At 45.5% G+C, this 24,295-nt stretch overlaps 1 protein-coding gene across 4 annotated transcripts in view; it reads right to left on the bottom strand.

Annotated features, from left to right (window-relative positions):
* DENND10 (DENN domain containing 10) overlaps positions 1-20,941 on the bottom strand; it is a 30,349-nt gene extending 9,408 nt beyond the window's left edge. Inside the window, exons 1-6 of one of the 4 annotated variants that reach the window (XM_032281793.1) lie at positions 20,806-20,941; positions 16,901-17,097; positions 13,329-13,408; positions 7,750-7,898; positions 5,162-5,273; positions 520-620 (exon numbers count right to left, since the gene is read on the bottom strand). In XM_032281793.1, coding sequence (XP_032137684.1) covers positions 520-620; positions 5,162-5,273; positions 7,750-7,898; positions 13,329-13,408; positions 16,901-17,097; positions 20,806-20,860 — 694 coding nt within the window. In that variant the 5' untranslated portion in view covers positions 20,861-20,941. Of the gene's footprint in view, positions 1-519; positions 621-5,161; positions 5,274-7,749; positions 7,899-13,328; positions 13,409-16,884; positions 17,118-20,805 lie in introns of those variants that run through there. The other 3 variants (XM_032281792.1, XM_032281795.1, XM_032281794.1) reach the window with 3 other exon arrangements.
* Between the last annotated feature and the right edge of the window lie 3,354 nt (positions 20,942-24,295).

Genomic DNA, 24,295 nt, shown 5'->3' with positions numbered 1-24,295 from the left:
AAAAAAAAAAAAAAAAAAAGAATCAGTATTCCACTTAGGAATGCACACGAAATATTTTGACAACAAACAGGTAAAACTTTGGGAAAAAAATAGAAAAAAAAAAGAAAAGGAAAAAAAGAAAAAAAAAAAGGAATGCACACAAAATAAAAACAAAAAAACCCTCTTTAAAGTGGATTAGTTCGGGCCAGATGTGGTGGCTCATGCCTGTAATCCTAGCACTTTGGGAGGCCAAGGCGGGCAGATCACCTGAGGTCGGGAGTTTGAGACCAGCTTGACCAACATGGAGAAACCTCATCTCTACTATGCCAGGCATGGTGGTCCATGCCTGCAATCCCAGCTACTCAGGAGGGTGAGGGGGCAGGAGAATTGCTTGAACCTAGACTAGAAGGTGGAGGTTTCGGTGAGCCGAGATTGTGCCACTGCACTCCAGCCTGGGCAACAAGAGTGAAACTCCATCTTAATAAAAACAAAAATTAAATAAAAGTGGAACAGTTCCTTCCCTGGGATCCTCTTGTCTACCTGTGCACATCTGCAGGGCTTCCAGTTCATCGGCGTTGAGGTGCACGTAAGAGTGAAGGATGGTCCAGTCCTGTCGGTGCCACACCAGGGCAGGCAGAGTCCTGGGGAATCAAGGCAAGAACTCAAGTTGTTGCTGGTCCACACCTTAAAGACTCAGCCTGAGGGCCGGGCACAGTGGCTCACACCTGTAATCCCAGCACTTTGGGAGGCCGAGGTGGGCAGATCACGAGGTCAGGAGATCGATCGAGACCATCCTGGCCAGCATGGTGAAACCTCATCTCTTTAAAAAAAAAAAAAAGAAAAAAGAAAAAGAAAAAGACTCAGCCTGCCCTTCTCCTCTTCCTGGGGAGGAAATGAAGAGGGTAGAGTCTCTAGCTAATCAGAGACAGAGGTGAGAACAAGCCCCAAATGTGCTAACCTCTGGGCTTCGAATTAAAGCAATGCAATGTTTTCTTTTTTATTTGTTTATTTACTTTTTGAGATGGAGTTTCACTCTTGTTGCCTAGGCTGGAGTGCAATGGCATGATCTTGGCTCACTGCAACCTCCATCTCATGGGTTCAAGTGATTCTCCTGCCTCAGCCTCCCAAATAGCTGGGACTACAGGGACCTGCCACCACGCCCGGCTAACTTTTTTATTTTTAGTAAAGACAGGGTTTGACCATGTTGGCCAGGCTGACCTTGAACTGCCAACCTCAGATGACCTGCCTGCCTTGGCCTCCCAATGTGCTGGGATTACAGGTGTAAGCCACTGCACCCAGCATCTATGCAATGTTTTAAACTCTGCTTTTGGGGATCAGATCAGCTACAGAAAGCTCAAGGTGAAGTTTCAAAATATCCCCATGGTAGCAAGCAGTGATGCTTCTAAGGTTTTTCTCTGAACATCCCACTCTGCAGACTGCCATGTAGAGGGAGTCTGAGGGTAAAGTCGCTTCTGCAAGTAAGAAATTTCCTGGAAGTCTCCCATTTATATTTAAAATTCTAGTAAAACTCGCAAACCATGTGTGTTTGTTTTCCTACAACACAGGTTTCCCTGAAAAAAACTTATGGTGGAATAATGACTGCAACAAGATGTATCAAATTTATCTGTGGCTTCATGAACCCCCCGGTGCCCTGCTAAAGATCTCAGAAACTGTGGCTGCTCCAGTTTAAGTAGCATACATAGAGGGGGGAAAGGTGATGGGATAGAAAATACAGGCTTTTGGACTCAGAGAGGACAGGGTAAAAGTTCTGGCCCTCTCACTTAAAATCTGATGCAATCATGATCATAACAATAATAACTTCTAAAATGTGTCTTACAGGCTAGGTACATGTTAAGCATCTTATATAAATTATTTCCAAACTTACAAGGTAGATATGATCTTCATGTTACAGATAAAGGAACACAGGCTCAGAAACATTCAATATCTTTTATTTTGTTTTTGAGACAGGGTCTTACTCCGTCATCCAGGCTGGAGTGCAGTGACCTGATCATGGCTCACTACACCCTCCACCTCCTGGGCTCAACCGATCCCCCTACTTCAGTCTCCTGTGTAGCTGGCGCTAGAGGTGCATGCTACCATGCCTGGCTAATTTTTGTATTTTTCATAGTGATGGGGTTTTGCTGTTTTGCCCAGGCTGGTCTTAACCCCTGGTCTCAAGCAATCTGCTAGCCTCAGCCTCCCAAAGTGCTGGGATTACAGGTGTGAGCCACCATGCATGGCCAACATTCAGTATCTTTTAGGTGTTCACAGAGCTAATAAGTTGCCCTCCCAAGATTTTAACTCAGGACTTTCTGACTATGAAGCCTTTCTTCTTTTCATTACCTTACTACCTACCTATCCTCTGCCAACCTTAATTTTCTCATTCATAAAACAGGGTAATATTACGTCCTTGCAGGGTTCTCATTATGAGTAAATTTAATGTATCTTATTATTATTTTTGAGACAGAGTCTTACTCTGTTGCCCAGGCTGGAGTGCGGTGGCGTGATCTCGGCTCGCTGCAAACTCTTCCCCCCAAGTTCAAGCAATTCTCCTGCCTCAGCCTCCTGAGTAGCTGGGATTACAGGCACGCACTACCATGCCCGGCTAATTTTTTTATTTTCAGTAGAGATAGGGTTTCACCATATTGGCCAGGCTGATCTCAAACTCTGACCTCGTGAGACACCGCGCTTGACCTGATTTAAGATATTTTATGAAATGCCTGGCATACAGTAAACCCAACATGAATGCTAAGTCCTCTTGCTTTTAAAAAAGGACCTAATGGCTGGTGTGGTGGTTCATGTCTGTAATCTCAGTACTTTAGGAGGTAGAGGCTGGAAGATCACTTGAGGCCAGGAGTTTGAAATTAGCCTGGGCAATAGAGTGACACCTCAGAAACCCCCGTCTCTACAAAAAATGTAGAATAAAACAAAAATGAAGGGCCGGGCGCGGTGGCTCAAGCCTGTAATCCCAGCACTTTGGGAGGCCGAGGCAGGTGGATCACGAGGTCAAGAGATCGAGACCATTCTGGTCAACATGGTGAAACCCCGTCTCTACTAAAAATACAAAAAATCAGCTGGGCATGGTGGCGCATGCCTGTAATCCCAGCTACTCAGGAGGCTGAGGCAGGAGAATTGCCTGAACCCAGGAGGTGGAGGTTGCGGTGAGCCGAGATCGCGCCATTGCACTCCAGCCTGGGTAACATGAGCGAAACTTTTTTTTTTTTTTTGAAAAAAAACTTTTTTTTCAAAAAAAAAAGAAGAAAATTTAAAAGGACCTGGTAACAAGTTAGATTTTGTTAACAAAAACTCTTTATCTGTATGGCAGGTGGAGGGGCAGCTAGAGGAAGCAGGGCCTGGCAGGCACCTCCTGGCCCTGGGCCAACTCCCTGGCAAAAAATTAACAACAAGAAGGCTGGGCACGGTGGCTCACGCCTGTAACCCCAACACTTTGGGAGGCCAAGGCAGGCGGATCATCTGAGGTCGGGAGTTGGAGACCAGCCTGGCCAGCATGGTGAAACCCGTCTCTACTAAAAATACAAAAATTAGCTGGGTGTGGTGGCAGGCGCCTATAATCCCAACTACTCAGGAAGCTAAGGCAGGAGAATTACTTGAACCTGGGAGGCAGAGGCTGCAGTGAGCCGAGATCATACCATTGTACTACAGCCTGGGCAAGACAGTGAGACTCCATCTCAAACAAAAATAAAAACAAAACTACAGCAAGGCCATCCAGATGTTGATAAAAAGATGTTTTAAAATAGAAAAAAAAATTAAAAAAATAAAAACAAAACAACAACAAAATCTATATGTATTTTAGCTAGGCATAGTGGCTCATGCCTGTAATCCCAGCACTTTGGGAGGCCAAAGCATGAGGATCGCTGGAGCCCAGGAGTTTGAGGCCAGCCTGGGCAACACAGCAAAACCCCACCTCTACTAAAAATAAAAATAAAATTTAAAAAATCTATATATGATCATCAAGAGACCCTTCAAAGCTGTAAATAACAAAAAATAAAATAAGAAAAAAAGAAAAAAATCTATATATACACCATCAAAATAAATGTCTTTGTCCTGCTCTCAAAAAAAAAGTTTTTTTTTTTTTTTTTTGGGACAGAGTCTCACTCTGTCCCCAGGTGCCAGGCTGGAGGGCAGTGGCACGATCTCAGCTCACTGCAACCTCCGCCCTCTGGGTTCAAGCAATTCTCCCGCCTCAGCCTCCCAAGTAGCTAGGACTACAGGCTCGCGCCACCATGCCCAGCTAATTTTCGTATTTAAGTAGAGACAGCGTTTCACCATGTTGGCCAGAATGGTCTCGATCTCTTCACCTCATGATCTGCCCGCCTTGGCCTCCCAAAGTGCTGGGATTACAGACATGAGCCACCTCGCCCGGCCCACTCTCAAAGTTTTTAATTAAAACAAGAAAAAATAAAGAGTCTTTGATAAAATTGAAGAGAAGGAACAATGTACCTAAAACGGGTCAGCAAATTATGGCCTGTCCTTGAAAATAAAGTTTCACTAACCACAGCCATGCTGAGTCATTTGCATTCGTGTTGTCTAGCTATTTTTTTTTTTTTTTTAAACTGAGTCTCACTCTGTTGCCAAGCTGGAGTGCAGTGGTACGATCTCGGCTCACTGCCACCTCTGCCTCCCAGGTTCAAGTGATTCCCCTGCCTCAGCCTCCTGAGTAGCTGAGACTACAGGAGCACGCCACCACTCCTGGCTGGCTTTTGCATTTTAGTAGAGATGGGGTTTCACCATGTTGGCCAGGATCGTCTCCATTTCCTGACCTTGTGATCCACCCGCCTCAGCCTCCCAAAGTGCTGGGATTATAGGCATGAGCACTGCACCCAGCTATGGCTGTTTTTGTGCTACCAAGACAGTTGAGTAGTTCGGACAGTGACCATTTGGCTCACAAACCTAAAATATTTACTGTTTGGCAAGGAAAAGTTTGCTAACTCGCTGCTCTAAAATAGTCTTATCTCTTAAGTTAAAGAAGAATCTGTCCAAATCAGTGACCTTGAACTACTAGATTCTAAACAGAAACTTCAGACCAAAGGTGGTATTTCACCTCCAGACTAACACATGCTATTTATAGCAAATGTGCAACAGGACAGAGCACACAGTAACATCTAATGCCCCAAACTGTCTGCCAACAAAGTTAACCCGTTTTCATAATTAGAGATGATACCTGGTAAATTCCTGGACCGCTTCTATTTTCGGGTGATATACCACAATTCTTTTCTTTAGCATCAGTGCTGTGTGTAAGATAACAGTTTCCATTCCAAACTGAGATACAATGTCTTTAAAAAAGAGAAATCATATGTTACTGCATTACACATCATGTAAGAAAATAAAGGATTTTTTTTTTTTAATTTTGAGACCAAATCTCACTCTGTCACCCAGGCTGGAGTGTAGTGGCGTGATATCGGCTTACTGCAACCTCTGCCTCCTGGGCTCAAGCGATTCTCCTGCCTGAGCTTCCCCAGTAGCTTGGGATTACAGGCATGTGCCACCACAGTAGCTAATTTTTGTATTTTTAGTAGAGACGGTGTTTCACCATGTTGGTCAGGCTGATCTCAAACTTCTGACCTTGTGATCTGCCCGCCTCAGCCTCCCAAAGTGCTAGGATTACAGGGATGAGCCATAGTACCTGGCCTTATAAACTTTTTTTTTAATGCTTTAATGCTTTTTTTTTTAAGTTTATTACATTGTCAGAAGACACAGATAATGTGATTTTTAAACTTCAAAGAACTACCCACATAGTATATTGAATTGTTTGGTATTAAAATATATCTGAGTTACATTCCCCGCATGATGTAAAGCATACAAACACTTTATTAGGTGGACAAGTGGATCTATCCTATGTCACCTCCCAGCACGTGTGCTCTGCCCCGAAAGAGACTCCATGGTGGATGCATAGAGGAAGTTAGACTCACAAAAAGGTAAAACAATTGATGTGAAGGGAATCAGTGTCTTTCTGTATCATTAAAATTTTCTTATTTAAAAAACAATGCCTGCCAGGTGCAGAGTGGCTCATGTCTGTAATCCCAACACTTTGGGAGACCAAGGTGAGAGGATCACTTGAACCTAGGAGTTTGAGACCAGACTGGACAACATAGGGAGACTCTGTCTCAAAAAAAACATTTAAAAATTAGCTGAGGCCAGGCACAGTGCCTCATACCTGTAATCCCAGCACCTCAGGAGGCTGAAGCAGACAGACTGCCTGAGGTCAGAAGTTTGGGTCCAGCGTGGCCAACATGGTGTAACCCCATCTCTACTAAAAATACAAAATCAGGCTGGGCGCAGTGTTCCACACCTGTAATTCCAGCACTTTGCGAGGCCAAGGCAGGTGGATCACCTGAGGTCAGGAGTTTAAGACCAGCCTGGGCAACATGGTAAAATCCCATCTCTAGTAAAAATTTAAAAATTAGCTGAGTGTGGTAGCAGGTGCCCGTAATCCCGGCTACTGGGGAGGCTGAGGCATGAGAATCACTTGAACCCAGGAGGCAGAGATTGCAGTGAGCTGAGATCGTGCCACTGTACTCCAGCCTGGATGACAGAGTGAGACTCTGTCTCAAAAAAAAAAAAAAAAAAAAAAAAGTAGCTGGGCATGGTGACATGCACCTGTAGTCTCAGCTACTCAGGAGGACTTTCTTGAGCCCAGGAGGTCGAGGCTGCAATGAGCCGTGATTGCACTACCACTGCACTCAGCCTCAGTGACAGAGCAAGACCCTGTCTCAAAAGGAAAAAAAAAAAAAATAAGTCTATTAACTCCCCCATGCCCCCAATATCATTACTTAAGTCCTTAAGTTAGTTAGCCTGACAAACACCTAACACCTCAACAGGGATGCTGAGAAAACACAAAGAACAGCAGAATCAAAAGCAAAGCCAGATGGGCACTGTGGGAGGACGTGACAGAGGGCAGCCTCGACTTCAGAGTTCTCCTTGCCTCCTGCTCAGGGACCCTGAAGTCTGGGCCTTAGGCCTAGCCTGTCTGCATTTTGGATTTTCCAGCTGAAACTTAAATTAGGAACTTGAGTTCAAGGCCTTAGGCTTTTCAGATGACAGAGATAACTGCTAAGATCTAAGAAAAGCAAAACTACAGAATCCATGGAGACCTCGAGTCACAAAATTTAGCCCACCAGTGAGAAAATATTCTTAAAATAGCCAATAGAATACGGAAATGGGCCAAGCGAGGTGGCTCACGCCTGTTATCCCAACACTTTGGGAGGCCAAGGAAGGCAGATCACAGGGGATGAGTTGAGATCAGCCTGGTGAACTTGGTAAAACCCCATCTCTACTAAAAATACAAAAATTAGCCAGCACAGTGGTAAGCGCCTATAATCCCAGCTACTCAAGAGGCTGATGCAAGAGAATCACTTGAACCCAGGAGGTGGAGGTTGCAGTAAGCTGAGATCATATCACTGCACTCCAGCCTGGGCAATAAGAGCAAGACTCTGTCTCAAAAAAAAAAAAAAAAAAGAAAGAAAAAGAATATGGAAATGAACACTACAAAAATCTGTTTTCCTTTGAAAGAATTCTAACTTAATAAGGAAATACAGGAGTTAAAGGTACCCTCCTATATACAAATATGATATGAAAAAATTTATGTAAACAAAAATGTATGAGAGGATTAGAATTATCTAGTAACTAGATAATTCCAATTAGATAATCATCTAATTATCTAATTATTCTATTAGGCACAATAGAATCTAAAGACTGTTTTTGCCTCAGGGATTTTTTTGTTGGGATGGGTTTTGTTTTTTCCCTTCTTACCTTTGATGGAGCCAGCCAGGTAGGCCTTTCGGGCATCAAAGTCCTTGCTAAGGAAAGAGCCATTTTCTTCACTCTGGCATATCCCCTTTGTGAGAACTGCAATATAACTCTCCATCATTTTAACTGGGCTCCCATGTTTCAGGTACATTCTGTAAGAAAGGAAAACAAAGCAACTGTGCTTTTACTTGGCACAAATCATGTGGAGATATGCACCCAGGCCGGCATGGGTGCTTTCTCAAGAATCCAAAGCTGGGACAGGCACGGTGGCTCATGCCTATAATCCCAGCACATTGGGAAGCCAAGGCAGGTGGATCACCTGAGGTAGGGAGTTTGAGACCAGCCTTACCAACATGGAGAAACCCCGACTCTACTAAAAATACAAAATTAGCTGGGTGTGGTGATGCATGCCTGTAATCCCAGCTACTTGGGAGGCTGAGGCAGGAGAATGGCTTGAACCCGGGAGGTGGAGGTTGCAGTGACCTGAGATCGAGCCATTGCACTCCAGCCTGGGCAACAAAAGCAAAACTCCATCTCAACAAAAAAAAAGAAAAAAAAAGGATCCAAAGCCAACTTGCGACTGCCCTTCTGAATGCTTGACTCTTTTTTTATTTTTTGAGACAGAATCTCACTCTGTTGCCCAGGAGGCAGAGGTTGCAATGCGCCAAGATTGCACCACTGTACTCCAGCCTGGTCGACAGATTGAGACTTTGTCAAAAAAAAAAAAAAAAGCTTCAAAGACCTTCAATTCTTCCGACTCAGCTCTGTCTTTACATCTGGGACCCCACTTTGTTACTAAGGCAGGAGAATGAACTACGAACTTCCTGGCGTCCCAGGACTCTCAAGAATGTTGTGCACTTATCCTGTGTCTTACATTCACAACTGGGGTTCTTAGTCATACAACTCTGTTTTATTACTGAGATTTCCTTTGACAAGAAAGGAGTTTTATGCATTGTTCACAGAGAAAGCAGTAATTAGTTGTAGAACACATACTTATTATTAGAGTTCCCAGAAGTAGCTATATTTAGATAATTAAGAAATCAAAACTCCTTTAGGTTTCTGGTGATAAATGCACATTAGACATTCATCATCAGGTTAAAGCTTCCAGAAAATGCTGGTAGGAAACTGGCTGCATTTATAGCTCACATGTGGAATCCATCTCTTCCCCTTGAAATATCTTCCTGTGAGCAACTAAAACTAAATTTTGCTTGAGAAACATGACTGGGTCTATTGGGGCCTTTCAGGAGCTGATAGGATAGAAAATCAGGAAGAAAATAAAACATATTTAAGACAGGTCACGTTCTTCTGATTGTGGTTTTGTAAGAATAATTTAAAAATAAAATAAAATAAGTAAAATAAATAAAAAAGATCACTTGAGGGCCAGGCATGGTGGCTCACGCCTGTAATTCCAGAACTTTGGGAGGCCGATGCGGGCGATTACTTGAAGCCAGGAGTTCAAGACCAGCCCAGCCAACATGGTGAAACTCCGTCTCTATTAAAAATACAAAAATTAGCCAGGCGCGGTGGCTCACGCCTGTAATCCTAGCACTTTGGGAGGCCGAGGTGGGTGGATCACCTGAGGTCAGGAGTTCAAGACCAGCCTGGCCATCATGGTGAAACCCCATCTTAAAAAAAAAAAAAAAAAAAAAAATTAGCTGGGTGTGGTGGCTCATGCCTGTAGTCCCAGCCACTCGGGAGGCTGAGGCAGGTGAATTGCTTGAACCCAGGAGGTGGAGGTTGCAGTGAGCCAAGATCACACCACTGCATTCCAGCCTGGGCAACAAAGCGAGACTCCGTCTCAGGAAAAAAAAAAAAAAAAAAAAAGATCACTGGAAAATTATATTTATCATAGACTAAGTGAAAAAAGCAAGTGTTTTAACTGCTTACCAACTTTTATCAATCATCAGTGGTTTTTAAAAAATTATTTCAATCCACAATTTGAGGGAAAAAAGGTAGAGAACAATGAATGTGAAAAGCTTTCACAAATGTAAAATACATTCAAACCCAGGAACTCACACACAAGATCACACAGGGAGAAAACTTCTCTGATAGGATATAAAGGAGGCCACGGGAGTTGTGTGGGGTGGGGGTCAGGAGGTAGAACTGGAGTCTGGTAACAGGAGGAGGAGGGAGCTTAGTTTACACTGTATATCCTCCTGAATTTCTAAATGTGCTTTATTATCACCAATAACAAAAAAATCAAAATGCCATTAACATTCTAAAATAGAGGCTGAGTGCTGTGGCTCACACCTATAATCCCAGCACTCTGGGGGCCGAGGCAGGAAGCTCACTTAAGGCCAGGAGTTCGAGACCAGCCTGACCAACATGGTGAAACACTGTCTCTACTAAAAATATAAAAATTCACCAGGTGTGGTGGTATGCACCTGTAACTCCAGCTATTTGGGAGGCTGAGGCACAAAAACTGCTTAAACTCAGGAGGTGGAGGTTGTAGTGAGCCAAGATGGCCCCACTGCACTCCAGCCTGGGTGACAGAGTAAGACTCTGTCTCAAAAATAATAATAAAATAGAAATAATACACAGTAATAGAGAAAAGAAACATAAGGTTGGTAGGATAAGATGACTTCCTACATGATACCCCTGGGCCAGGAGAGATAAAACAGAGGGGGAAATCCCCCCAAAACCACTCCACAGGAAAAGCCCATAGTGCAACCCAGAGGACCTTGTTCAGACAGACATCCATAGGCTGCCACACCTGGCCTGGACAGCTGACTCCAAGTGTGCATGAAAACTCCGGTTCTCCAGCAGGGCCACAGCTGCAAGCGACTAAAGGCTGACGGGGACCATGGCAGTTAACCTGCAGCCACAGCAGGAATAAGGTTTTTTCCTGTGGGCTTCCACTGCCGCTGTGAGCAGCATGCTGTGTGTGGAAGGCACGCCTGCCTGCTCCTCTCACCAGAAATGGAGAGGGGCAACTCCACGTCAACCTTACTGTCATGAAAAACTGTTTGCCTGCCAGGCGCAGTGGCTCCCGCCTGTAATCCAAGCACTTTGGAGGCCAGGGTGGGAGGATCACCTGAGGTAGGGAGTTCAAGACCACCCTGACCAACATGGTGAAACCCCATCTTAAAAGAAAAAAAAAAAAGAAAACTGTTTGCCTGCGTGTGTGCATGTACACGCAGACGTGTGTGTGTACAAATACTGGGTAAGCATAGTGCTGCAGTAAGGCGCAGGAAGCAGAGGAGGTGGCTGGCAGTAGCTCTGAGCCCTCACTTCTCTTGCACCGTGATGGGAGAGGAAATCCAGTGAGAAACCCTCTGGGCCTCTTTCTGGGAAGGAAGTGGGGTCTGAAGCAACCTTGCCTGTTGGACTCCACAATATTACCCAGTGAATTCAGTTGAGCAACATACCCCTGATTCAACCAAATGAAATGGGAGTCCCATGTTTGCAAAAAAAAATACCTCTGCGGTATTTTTAGTTTACGGCTTCTGGATAGCATCTCTTCTGGCAATCATAATCTCCCTTTGTGTAAGTGCCACATTAGCAGACAACTGTTTATCCACAGTGAGACCATTCACCCGGAATTTCTTATGAGAGTAGGAAGCTTTTTCATTCTGGCTGGCTGCAAAAATGGTGAAATCTCATTTAGCCAAAATATAATCTAAGTGAAACCCTTAAGTAATGAGAAGATACTCTTACGCTAGAGTTTTTTTCTCTCCTCGCCCTTTTTTTTTTTTTTGGTGTGTATATACATTCATGCACAAAAATAGCCGAAAGGGAACCACTTATTGAGTTTATGAAACAAAAACAATTCCCTTTACCAGCAGTGCCCCCAAAAATGTATGTACCAGGCAAAAGCCTGAGGGCTGAGAGTAGCATGATAATACCTAGAATTATAACTCTATCTAGTAACAACTTTTTTTTTTTTTTTTTTTTTTTTTTTTGATGAAGTCTCACTCTGTCACCCAGGCTGGAGTGCAATGGCGCGATCTCGGCTCACCGCAACCTCCGCCTCCTGGGTTCAGGCAATTCTCCTGCCTCAGCCTCCTGAGTAGCTGGGACTACAGGCACGCGCCACCATGCCCAGCTAATTTTTTTTTGTATTTTTAGTAGAGACGGGGTTTCACCATGTTGACCAGGATGGTCTCGATCTCTTGACCTCGTGATCCACCCGCCTCGGCCTCCCAAAGTGCTGGGATTACAGGCGTGAGCCACCGCGCCCGGCCTGATATGTGTATATTTTTTAATTAGCCAGGAGCAATGGCACGCACCTGCAGTCCTAACTACTTGGGAGGTCGAGGTGAGAGAATTTCTTCTGCTTAGGAGTTCAAGGTTACAATGAACTATGATCATGACACTGCACTCCAGGCTAGGCAAAAGAACAAGACCCTGTCTCTAGAAAAAAACGAAAACAAAAACAAAATCACAATTGAAACTCTGCAAGTCTGGGTGAGGTGACTCACGCCTGTAATCCCAACACTTTGGGAGGCCGAGGCAAGTGGATCACTTGAGGTCAGGACCAGCCTGGCCAACATGATGAGACTCCATCTCTACTAAAAAAACAAAAATTAGCCAGGGGTGGTGGCACAAGCCTGTAATCTCAGCTACTTGGGAGGGTGAGGCAGGAGAATCGCTTGAACCTGGGAGGCAGTGGTTGCAGTGAGCAGAGATCGCCCCACTAAAAGCCCTCATCATTAAGAAAGCGCTTTCCTGAGCAGGATGTCTCTAGAAGAAAAAAAAGAAAAAAAAAAAAAAAAAAAAAAGGAAAGAGCTAATTATCTTTAACATAAAGAAGAGTTTCATCACGCCTATAATCCCAGCACTTTGGGAGGCCAACATGGGCAGATCGCTTGAGACCAGCCTGGGCACATGGCAAAACCCTGTCACTACAAAAAATACAAAAATACAAAAAATTAGCTAGGCATGGGGGTGTGCGCCTGCAGTCCTTGCTACATAGGAGGCTGAGCTGGGAGGATCACTTGAGTCCTGGGAGGTCGAGACTGCAGTTTGCCATGATGAAGCCACTGCACTCCAGCCTGAGCAACAGAGTGAGACCCTGTCTCAAAAAAAAAAAAAGAAAAGAAAAAACATTCTGGTATATTTTAGATAAATTTTCCAACAACAGGGATGAAACTAAGAGTCTACCTGAATCATGACTAACCAATTAATGAGAATTCCCTAGCTTCTCACCATTCCAGCTAAGAAATGTGTTCTTGTGCTTCAGCATAATTATTTGCCAAAATGATTGCCACACACAGACCTTGACACATATGAACCAGTTTGCCAAGTCATAACTCACTTAACTTATCCAACCTACTAAGGAAATTCTAGACTGGAAGTGAACAGAAGTAACAGACCAAAAGTAGGAAGTGACTCAAAACACCCAGGAACTACAATAGCTACAGAAACTGCTGCTTCTCTTCCCCTAGATCATTAACCAAATAAGAGGAGAACTATCGACAAAGCAAAACAGAAAGGCCCTCTTTACAGCCTGTGAAGGGCTACTAAAGATTGTGTTGGAGACACAAGGCTGAATTTTGCTTTCTCAGTGTAGAAATCTGTTATGTAACTAAGGTAAGATCTTCATTTTGTATATTAGCATTTAATACAATTTTTATACAGACCTACACAATATCCTAGTGAAGGCAGCATACTTCTCTGGGTTAAAATCTTTGGCAGTCAGAACAATAGAAAAATGAGTCACCTGTTCAAAAGAAACAAACGAAAAAATCCTTTTTAAAGACACTTCAGCAGAATTAATTTTTATTACTATATTCTAACAAACCTTTTGTAAAAGACATAACAGTATTAAAAGGAAAAGACCAAAATGTAACAAGTCCTCACTTGCTTCTTTAAACTTTTGCATGTGCACATATATTACATATACATATATACTTAATTTCCTACATAAGCATGCAGTACTTATAGAAAAAAATTTTTCAGAAATCAAAAATACTTCACTCAAATATAAAAAAAGTACACTTCTACTTAAGGTCCCCTAATCTCATCAAAGCAGAAGAAAGAAGTGCTAAATCAGATTTACCAATTTAGCAACTGCTTATCTTTTCTCCCCCACATTTTTTCGTGGTTTTTTTTTTTTTTTTTTTTTGAGACGGAGTTTCGCTCTTGTTACCCAGGCTGGAGTGCAATGGCGCGATCTCGGCTCGCCGCAACCTCCGCCTCCTGGGTTCAGGCAATTCTCCTGCCTCAGCCTCCTGAGTAGCTGGGATTACAGGCACATGCCACTCCGCCACATTTTTTCACTACTTTACCTTTTTTTTCTTTTTTTTGAGTTGAGGGTTTCACTATGTTGCCTAGGCTGGACTTGAACTCCTGGAATCAAGAGATCCTCCTGCCTCAGCCTCTCAAGTAGCTGGGACTACAGACACATACCACCACACCCTTATTTTACTTATTTTTATTAATACATAATAGATATACATATTTTTCTGGTATATCTCTTCTTTTTCTTTTCTTTTTTTTTTTTGTTTTTTTGAGACAGTCTTGCTCTGTCACCCAGGCCGGAGTACAGTGGTGTGAGCTCAGCTCACTGTAACCTCTGCCTCCCAGGTTCAAGTGATTCTCATGCCTCAGCCTCCCAAACTCCCGAGTAGCTGGGATTACAGACGCACCACCATGGCCAGCTAATTTTTTGCATTTTCAGTAGAGACAGTGTTTCACTCTGTTGGCCAGGCTGGTCTCGAACCCCTGGCCTCAAATGATCCACCCACCTCAGCATCCCAAAGTGCTGAGATTACAGGCATGAGCCACCACACCCAGCCTATTTATCTTTTCTTTATGATAAAAACATTCAAATTATTTTCAAATTATTCTCTTCTAGCTATTTTGAAATTTATAGTTGATTATTCTTTTTTTTTTTTTTTTTTTTTTTTTGAGACGGGGTTTCGCTCTTGTTACCCAGGCTGGAGTGCAATGGCTCGATCTTGGCTCACCGCAACCTCCGCCTCCTGGGTTCAGGCAATTCTCCTGCCTCAGCCTCCTGAGTAGCTGGGATTACAGGCACGTGCCACCATGCCCAGCTAATGTTTTGTAGTTTTAGTAGAGACGGGGTTTCACCATGTTGACCAGGATGGTCTCGATCTCTTGACCTCGTGATCCACCCGCCTCGGCCTCCCAAAGTGCTGGGATTACAGGCTTGAGCCACCGCGCCCGGCCTATAGTTGATTATTCTTAAACATAGTCACCCTATAGCTCTATTGCTAGCAACTGGTCTTCATTATCTAAGGATGGAAAATAACAAAACATATCTCAGTAACAATCATACAGCTCCTGAACTAACTCTCTAAAGAGTGCGGTAAGCTAAAAAGTACTATTATAAGAAGCTTTAGACAGGCAGGTCATGCCTGTAATCCCAGCACTTTGGGAGGCTCAGGCAGGTGAATCATGAGGTCAGGAGTTCATGACCAGCCTGGCCAAGATAGTGAAACCCTGTCTCTACTAAAAATACAAAAATTAGCCAGACGTGGTGGCACATACCTATAATCCCAACTACTCAGGAGGTGGAGGCAGAGAATTGCTTGAACCCAGGAGGCGGAGGTTGCAGTGAGCTGAAATTGCAACTCTGCACTCAAGCCTGGGCAAAAGAGCGAGACTCTGTCTGGGCAGAGGGGAGGGAAAAAGGAGCTCCATTTACTTATATGCCTCTATTATTATAAGTATAAATTTCTGATAATCATATATCTAATATTTCCACCAATGAGACAAAATTTAGAATTTTATAAATACAAAACTTTGAAGAGATACATTTAAAATAAAGAGTAGCCAGGCGTGGTGGCACATGCCTGTAGTCCCAGCTACTTGGAAGGCTGAGGCACAAGAATCACTTGAACCTCGGGGGCGAAGGTTGCAGTGAGCCAAGATCTTGCCCCTGCACGCCAGCCTGGGCAACAAGAGCAAAACTCCATCAAAAAAAAAAAAACGTATCAAGCAATAAACCAAAGATTTCATTACATATTGAAAGCTATCTTCTTGGCTGGGTGCAGTGGCTCATGCCTGTAATGCCAGCACTTTAGGAGGCAAAGACAGGAGGACCGCTTGAACCCAGGAGTTCAAGACCAGCCTGGGCCACAGAGGAAGACCTCGTCTCTACAAAAAATTTAAAAACTAGCAGGGGACAGTGGTGCACGCCTGTGCTCCCAGCTACTCAGGGAGCTGAAGTGGGAGGACCACTTGGGCTCAGGAGATTAAGGCTGCAGTGAGACATGATTGCACCACTGCACTCCAGCCTGAGTGACAAAGTGAGACTCTGGCTCAAAAAAAAAAAAAAAAATTAAAAATTGAAGTTAAAATAAAAAAGAATCCTATCTTCTTTTGTAATTATGAATCTGTTTTGTCTTAAGCCTTCTACAGTTTCTAAATTGTCACCTTCCTGCTCTTTTAAATGTAATTTCTTAAATTTAAGCTGGTATTCTAGTCATGCTTCACAGTCCCATTAGTGGCTATATATTAGCCCTAAAACGGGAAAAAATGTCTATCTGGGTACATGCCACTTTGTTCAAATATTCTATTCTTTGAAAAAACCTGCTGGTTGCTTGGGATTAGGAAAGGTCACGATTACCACATCCTAGTCTTCCACGTTACACTGATACTGTTCATATCAAACAATACACCAAGAAGTCTACTTAATACATGAGTTTCCTTAATTAACCTTTCTAAATTCTCAATAGATCCTGGCTGGGCATATCACCTGAGGTCAAGAGTTCAAGACCAGTCTGGCCAACATGGTGAAACCCTGTCTCTACTAAAAAAAAATTAAAAAAAAATAGCCAGGCATGGCAGCAGGCACCTGTTACCCCAGTTACCCCAGCTACTCAGGAGGCTGAGGCAGGAGAATAGCTTGAACCCGGGACGCCGAAGTTGCAGTGAGCCAAGATTGCACCATTGCACTCAAACCTGAGCAACAGAGCAAAACTCCATCTCAAAAATCAAAAAAAAAAAAAGGGAAGAGACCACATATTGCACTGCTCACCACTGTATCAACCACAGGGTCCGTCATATACTAGACAACAATAAATATTTATAGAATGAATGAGAGTGAAGTGTGAATACTCCCAATGAAAATAATATTTAATATTTTCAAAAGTATACTGTGAATAAGGTCTAAAGTTAAGGGTTATTAGAATAATCTTACATCACTTTAAATATTTTGGGGTTTTTTACCTTCATGCAATCATACCTTTTTCAAAACAGAAGAATCTGGAACTTCAATTGTTGTGATATAAAACCACGTTCTTCTGTACTGACCAAAGACAAAGGGATGGAGAAGTTTGTTTTCATCTGTAAGGCAGCATTTCCTCAGCAGCAGGCTCCTTAATGTGGCTGTCGTGGAAGGATAACACCACACCCACAGAACTTCTCCATTTGTGTCCTTTTCTACGGTGGAAAGATGGTCACTGTGAGAATGTCAAACAGTAGCAAGGAAGTGAATTGATTGGTTACTCAGAAGCACTTAGCGGAATCAGTTTTAACACCCCATTTTACAAAGCAACTCAGAGTACTTGAGACCCCAAATTCCCATCTATCGCTACTGCTCAAATTATCTGGCTCTCATGATCCAGAATTATAGGGCACCTGAGTAAAAAACTTTTTTTTTTTTGAGACGGAGTCTCACCCTGTCGCCCAGGCTGGAGTGCAGTGGCGCCACCTTGGCTCACCGCAACCTCTGCCTCCCGGGTTCAAGTGATTCTCCTGCCTCAGCCTCTACAGTAGCTGGGATTACAGACACCCACCACCACACCCAGCTATTTTTGGATTTTTTTTTTAGTAGAGACGAGGGTCTCTCTGTTGGCCAGGCTGGTCTCCAACTCCTGACCTCATTATTCGCATGCCTCAGCCTCTCAAAGTGCTGGAATTACAGGCATGAGCCACCACACCCTGCGTAAAAAGCTTTTATAACAAACCATGACTGAATATTCAGCCTCAGAGATATGGCAGAGTTCCTCCCTATCTCCTCCCACACAAATGCCTATAAACTAAAATTACATTAAGTTTTTATCTATTTGGAATAATTCTTTTTTTTTTTTTCTTTTTTGAGGTGGAATCTCGCTCTGTCACCCAGGCTGGAGTGCACTGGCACAATTTTGGCTCACTACAAGCTCCAACTCCCAGGCTCAAGCAATTCCCCTGCCTCAGCCTCCTGAGTAGCTGGGATTACAGGCACCCACCACCACGCCCGGCTAATTTTTGTATTTTTAGTGGAGATGGGGTTTCACCACGTTGGCCAGGCTGGTCTTAAAACTCCTGACCTCAGGTGATCTGCCCCGCCTCAGCCTCCCAAAGTGCTGGGTGGAATAATTCTTAAGAAATACATAGAAAAGGTTCGTCAAAAACAAAACTGGAGATTAAAAAAAAAAAAAAAAAGGTGAAATCTTTCAAACCACATTGCATACCAATTGTGTGAATTTTGTATTTAAAATTTTTTAGGCCAAGCATAATGGCTCATGCCTGTAAACCCTAACACTTTGGGAAGACAAGAGGATCGCCTGAGGCCAAAAGTTCCAGACCAACCTGGGCAACATAGTGAGACCGCATCTCTACCCCAAAAAAAAAAAAATTAAAAATTAGCTGGGCATGGTGGAATGTGCTGTGGTCCCAGCTACTTAGGAAGCTAAGGTGGAAGGATCGCTTGAGCCCACGATTTAAAGGTAGTGGTGAGCTACACACCACTGCACTCCAGCCTAGGAAACAGAGACTAAAACTCTAAAAACTATCTCTAAAAACTATAAATAAAAAATTGTTTTTTTTTTTTTTTTTTGAGACGGAGGTTCGCTCTTGTTACCCAGGCTGGAGTGCAATGGCGCGATCTCGGCTCACCGCAACCTCCGCCTCCTGGGTTCAGGCAATTCTCCTGCCTCAGCCTCCTGAGTAGCTGGGATTACAGGCACGTGCCACCATGCCCAGCTAATTTTTTGTATTTTTAGTAGAGATGGGGTTTCACCATGTTGACCAGGATGGTCTCGATCTCTTGACCTCGTGATCCACCCGCCTCGGCCTCCCAAAGTGCTGGGATTACAGGCTTGAGCCACCGCGCCCGGCCGTTAAAAAATTGTTATTGAAAACAGAACTACCATTCCACCCAGTAATCCCACTACTGGGTATCTTCGGAAAGGAAAGGAAATCATTATATTAAAAAAGACACCCACAATCTTTTTTTCTTTAGAGAAAGGGTCTTACTCTGTCACCCAGGCTGCAGTGCAACTTCCACCTCTCGGGTTTAAGTGATTCTCCTGCCTCAGCCTCCTGAGTAGCTGAGATTACAGGCGTGCACCACCACACCCAGCTAGTTTTTTGCCTTTTTAGTGGAGACAGGGTTTCACTCTATTGGCCAGGCTGATCTCAAACTCCAAAAGTGCTGGGATTACAGGTGTGAGCCACTACATCTGGCCTCTTTTCTTTTTTTCTTTTTTTTTTGAGATGGGGGGTCTTACTCTGTCACCGAGGCTGGAGTACAGTGGCACGATCTTGGTTCACTGCAACCTCTGCCCCCTGGGATCAAGCAATCCTCCCACCTATGTCGCCACACCCAGCTAATTTGTGTATTTTGCAGAGATATAGTGGTTTGCAGCACGTTGCCCAGGCTGGCTGCAAACTCCTTTTAAATGCATGTTAATGTGAATAATAAAAAACCTTCTGACTTCAGAATATGATCATATGTCATCTTTTTCTTTGCTATTAGTAGTAGGTAAAGACAGTTTAACTTAGCCTTAATTCAAAAGTACCTTCTGGAGACACTAAATTACTTAGGTTTTGTTTTGAAGCAGTTCGGAAATCACATTAGAAATAAATACATAATCCGCCTGGACAACATGTTGGTAATCCCATCTACACAAAAAAAATACAAAAATTATCTGGGTGGTGGTGCACGCCTGTGGTCCAGCTATTTGGAGGCCAAGACAGGAGGATAGTTTGAGCCTGGGAGATGGCAGCCGTACTGAGCAGTGATTGCGCTGCTGCACTCCAGCCTGGATAGTGCGAGACCCTGTCCAAAAAAAAAAAGAAAAAAGAAAAAGAAATGAATACAGTAAAACATTCCCACAAAAACGTACTGCCTTAAGGCACTGAAAAATCACCAGCTATTTCTTCAGTTTTGCTAAGCTTCAGCAATGTTATTGTGAGCTTGGAGAATAGAAAGTGTTTAGGGGTGTGCAAAAATCTCAGGGAAATAAAACTTTTTTGAAGGGAACCAATGGGTTCCACCCCCTAAACACTGCACAAGGCTGCCCAAAAATCCCAACGTGATATTTTTTAACTATGGAGAGATAATTACATTCCTCAGAGCTAACCGAGAGTCCACCGCACGATTATGTAGAGACTCCTGCTTTATGCACAAGCTCGATCACATGACGCGGGAGCTCTCCACTGGTGGGGACTGGGGACTCCGGGCTACACTTTGAGGCTCCCCCCGCCCCCATCCAGTCTCTGTACTGCCTACGGTGTGTCCGTGCCCAATGACAGCCCGGGCCTCCATTTAGTCCTCCGTAAAGAGGGAGTCAGTCGTTTCCCACGGCCCCTGGGTCCTTGGTGAGAGCTAAAAGGAGACAATGTGTGTGAAACGCGCAGCACCCGGCCCAGCAGTCTCCAGCCGCCCGGTCCCACGAAGGGGGGCCGCCAGGGCGAGCAGTCACGCTTGGCTCCGAGACAGCCGCCCGCGCCCGTTCCCCTCTGGGGAACCAGGCCCTGCCTCCTGCCCGCCGCGCCGCCCGCCGGCAGCTCCGGCCCGGCCCGGCCCCGCCCGCAGATCTCCCTTCGCAGCCACCCCAGCCCGGGCGCGCTAGACGTCCCGGCTCCGCCTAGCAAACCCGGGCGTGCAGGGGAAGCTCCACCCCGGGATCTGGGAGGTCCCGGGCTCCCTGGAGCCGAGCGGGCCCCACAGGCGGCCGCGGGCGGGCCAGGGCGGCGGGCCGGGTCCCTGAGCCAAGGAGGCCTGGCCCCGCAGCCCCCAGTCCAGGCCCAACATGGAATCGGCCGCGCCCTCCATGTTGGTCCTCTGGGGACCGCGGGAGCAGGCGCTGCTCCGAGCCAAGGTGGTGCAGATACGGAACCCGGGTGAGAGTTTTCCAGGCAGGGCGCCTACGTCCTCACCGATCAGCCCGACTCCAAGCATCAGCTGAGTGTCCGCCGCCTGGGCCGCAGCCATTTTCCGCCGCCGCGGCGCGCAGCGCTGGCTGCCGCCTGCAGTACCCGCCTTGCACCCCGGCCGCGCCCCGCCCGCCGTAAGGCCGGTCTCCAGCCCCGCCCCATCTCAGGCCCCGCCCCATCTCAGGCCCCGCCTCCCGCCGTAGGACCCGCCTCCCTCCCCGGCCCATGACAGGCCCCGCCTCCCTCCGTAGGACCCGCCCCTTCCCGCCGCGCCCCATCACAGGACCACCACCCACTGTCGGCCCCGCCCCACCCGCAGGCCCACCCATTCCAGCCCCAGTCCTGCCTGCCGGGACAAGCTCAGTGAAGCTCTACTAGCTTCTGTCCTTGGCCCTTCGCCCTTGGAAACCTCCCTGAGTCTTCGCAGCCACCCTCAATTGCTCTAATCCAGCTCTTCATCCTTCTCCTCAATCCACTCCAATCTTTCTTCCCGTCTTAGGCTTTCCTTGTTCTACCTCTGCCATCTGGTCAGGCTCAAAAGAACAGGTCACTTTGTTCCTAAAAAGAGGCATCCCGAGGATGGAGGGTCTCCATCCATTCCTTCATCCAGCCATCCCCAAAACAAAAACCATTGAGGACCTAATAAGGCATTGGGGATATGTTATAGAGTTGACCAAGACAGAGCAGTCCACTAGGTGAGACAGACAATTGGCAAGTAGAATAAACAATCCAGGGCAGGTCCTCTCGCCTCTAATCCCAGCATGATGGGAGGCCAAGGCAGGAGCATCGCTTGAGATCAGGGGTTCAAGATCAGCCTGGGCAACATTATGAAACCCATCTATACAAAAAAAAAAATTTGTAATTAGTCAGGCGTAGTGGCATGCACCTGTGGTCCCAGCTACCTGCAGGCTGAAGCAGGAAAATCCTTTGAGCCCAGGATTTTGAGGTTGCAGTGAGCTGTGATGGTGCCACTCACTCCAGCCTGGGCGACACAGTGAGATCCTGTCTCAAAAATAAATGAATAAATAAATAGATGATAGATAGATAATAGTAAAACAGCCCAGAATCATATGTGCCCTGAAGGCAACAAAACAGTGCAGCGTGTTAGAGAATGGGGGTGTGCTGCTCTAAAATGGGTGTCAAGGAAGGCTTCTCTGAGGGAGGGATATTTGAACTGAGATCTGAATGACGGGGAAGACTCAGACAGTAGAAATTTTGGCTCCAAGATTCCTCCTCCGGATCTGCTGTCTGCCCCAACCCCAAGTCACACAAAGCTAATTAGGGAGGGTCCTTGGTGTCTGCAGGAATACAATCCCACCGTTATCTTTTTTCTTTTTCTTTTTTTTTTTTTTTTTTTTTTTGAGACAGGCTCTCACTACATTGCCCAGGCTGCAATTTATACATTGGAGAATACTTAGGTGTGTGAATGCCATTTCTGTTTCTCTCACTAAACTGAATCCCTGGAAGGCAGCACCCTGAACTATGTGCCATTCAATTCTCCGGGCTTTCTATTGTTGTAAATAACTATTCATGTCTCTAGTTATCACAGAAAACAAGCAGGTGTTTAGAGGCTGAGGAGTGGGGCACAGATGCAGAATCAGTCTGAAAGCCAAGTAGAAACTTGCACTCAGCAGGGCACAGTGGATCATACCTGTAATCCCAGCACTTTGGGAGGTCGAGGCAGGCGGATCACAAGGTGAGGAGTTCAAGACCAGCCCGGTCAACATGGTGAAACCCCGTCTCTACTAAAAATACAAAAATTAGCTGGGCTTGGTGGCGTGTGTCCGTAATCCCAGCTACTCGGGAGGCTGAGGCAGAAGAACTGCTTGAACCAGGACCTGGGAGTCAGAGGTTGCAGTGAGCTGAGATAGTGCCACTGCACTCCAGCCCAGGCTACAGAGATTCCATCTGGAAAGAAAGGAAAGGAAAAAGGAAAAAGGTAAGGAAACGAAGAGAAGGAAGGAAGGAAGGGAGGGAGGGAGGGAGGGAAGGAAGGAAGGAAGGAAAGGGGGAGAGAGAGAGAGAGAGAAAGAAAAGTGCAAGAGAGAGAGAGAAAAAAAGAAAGAAAGAGAAACTTTCACTCAAGCCAGGCACATTGGCTCATGCCTATAATCCCAAATCCCTGGATTTGGGAGGCTGAGGCAGGCAGATCACTTGAGGTCAGGTGTTCAAGACCAGCTCAGCCAACATGGCAAAACCCTGTCTCTACTAGAAATACAAAAATTAGCCAGGCATAGTCGGGCACTTGTAATCCCAGCTACTCGGGAGGCTGTGGCATGAGAATGGCTTGAATACGGGAGGCAGAGGTTGCAGTGAGCCAAGACTGTGGCACTTCACTCCAACCTGGGCAACAGAGTGAGACACCGTCTCAAAAAAGAAAAAAAGAAAGAAAAAAAAAAAACCAGCTGGGCACAGTGGCTCACGCCTGTAATCCCAGCACTTTGGGAGGCCAAGGTGGGCAGATCACCTGAGGTCAGGAGTTTGAGACCAGCCTGGCCAACATGATGACCCCAACTCTCTTCATCCACTTGCCTTGGCCAAAAAAAATTAGCTGGGCGTGGTGGTGCATGCCTGTAATTTCAGCTACTGGTCAGTCTGATGCAAAAGAATCACTTGAACCCAGGAGGGGAAGGTTGCAGTAAGCTGAGATCATACCATTGCACTCCAGCCTGGGCAGCAAGAGCAAAACTCCATCTCAACAAAAACAAGCAAACAAACAAACAAACCACTCTTGTGGTGGGCAAGGTGGCTCACACCTGTAATCCCAGCACTCTGGGAGGCCAAGGCGGGCAGATCACCTGAGGTCGGGAGTTTGAGGCCAGCCTGACCAACATGGAGAAACCCCATCTCTACTAAAAATACAAAATTAACAGAGTGTGATGACTCATGCCTCTAATCCCAGCTACTCAGGACGCTGAGGAAAAAAAGAAGAGAGACATTTAAGTTCATTCTTTTTTTTTTTTTTTTTTTTTTTTTAAAGACAGGGTTTCACCATGTTGGTCAGGCTGGTCTTGAACTCCCGACCTCAGGTGATCCGCCTGCCTTGGCCACCAAAGTGCTTGGATTACAGGCGTGAGCCACCACGCCTGGCCTAACATTTAAGTTCAAATGGGGCCATCCATGGTGGGCCTTAATCAATATAATGGATGTCTTTGTTTTTTCTTTGAGATGGAATTTCTTTCTTGTTGCCCAGGCTGGAGTGCAATGGCACGATCTCGGCTCACTGAAACCTCTGCCTCCCGGGTTCAAGCGATTTGCCTCCCTCAGCCTCCCGAGTAGCTGGGATTACAGGCACGCACCACCAAGCCTGGCTAATTTTGTACTTTTAGTAGAGACAGAGTTTAGCCATGTCAGCCAGGCTGATCTTCGACTCCTGACCTCAGGTGATCCACTTGCCTTGGCCTCCCAAAATGCTGGGATTACAGGCAAGAGTCACTGCGCCTGGCCCTTGCATATCCTTACTAAAAGAATAAGTGTGGGCCGGGCATAGTGT

This window comes from Sapajus apella, unplaced genomic scaffold (assembly GCF_009761245.1).
Source record: "Sapajus apella isolate SASKATOON/1434 unplaced genomic scaffold, GSC_monkey_1.0 scaffold13, whole genome shotgun sequence".
NCBI classification, from domain to species: domain Eukaryota; kingdom Metazoa; phylum Chordata; class Mammalia; order Primates; family Cebidae; genus Sapajus; species Sapajus apella.
Note: the sequence above shows the minus strand (reverse complement) of the source record. Positions and strands in the feature narration are given on the sequence as shown.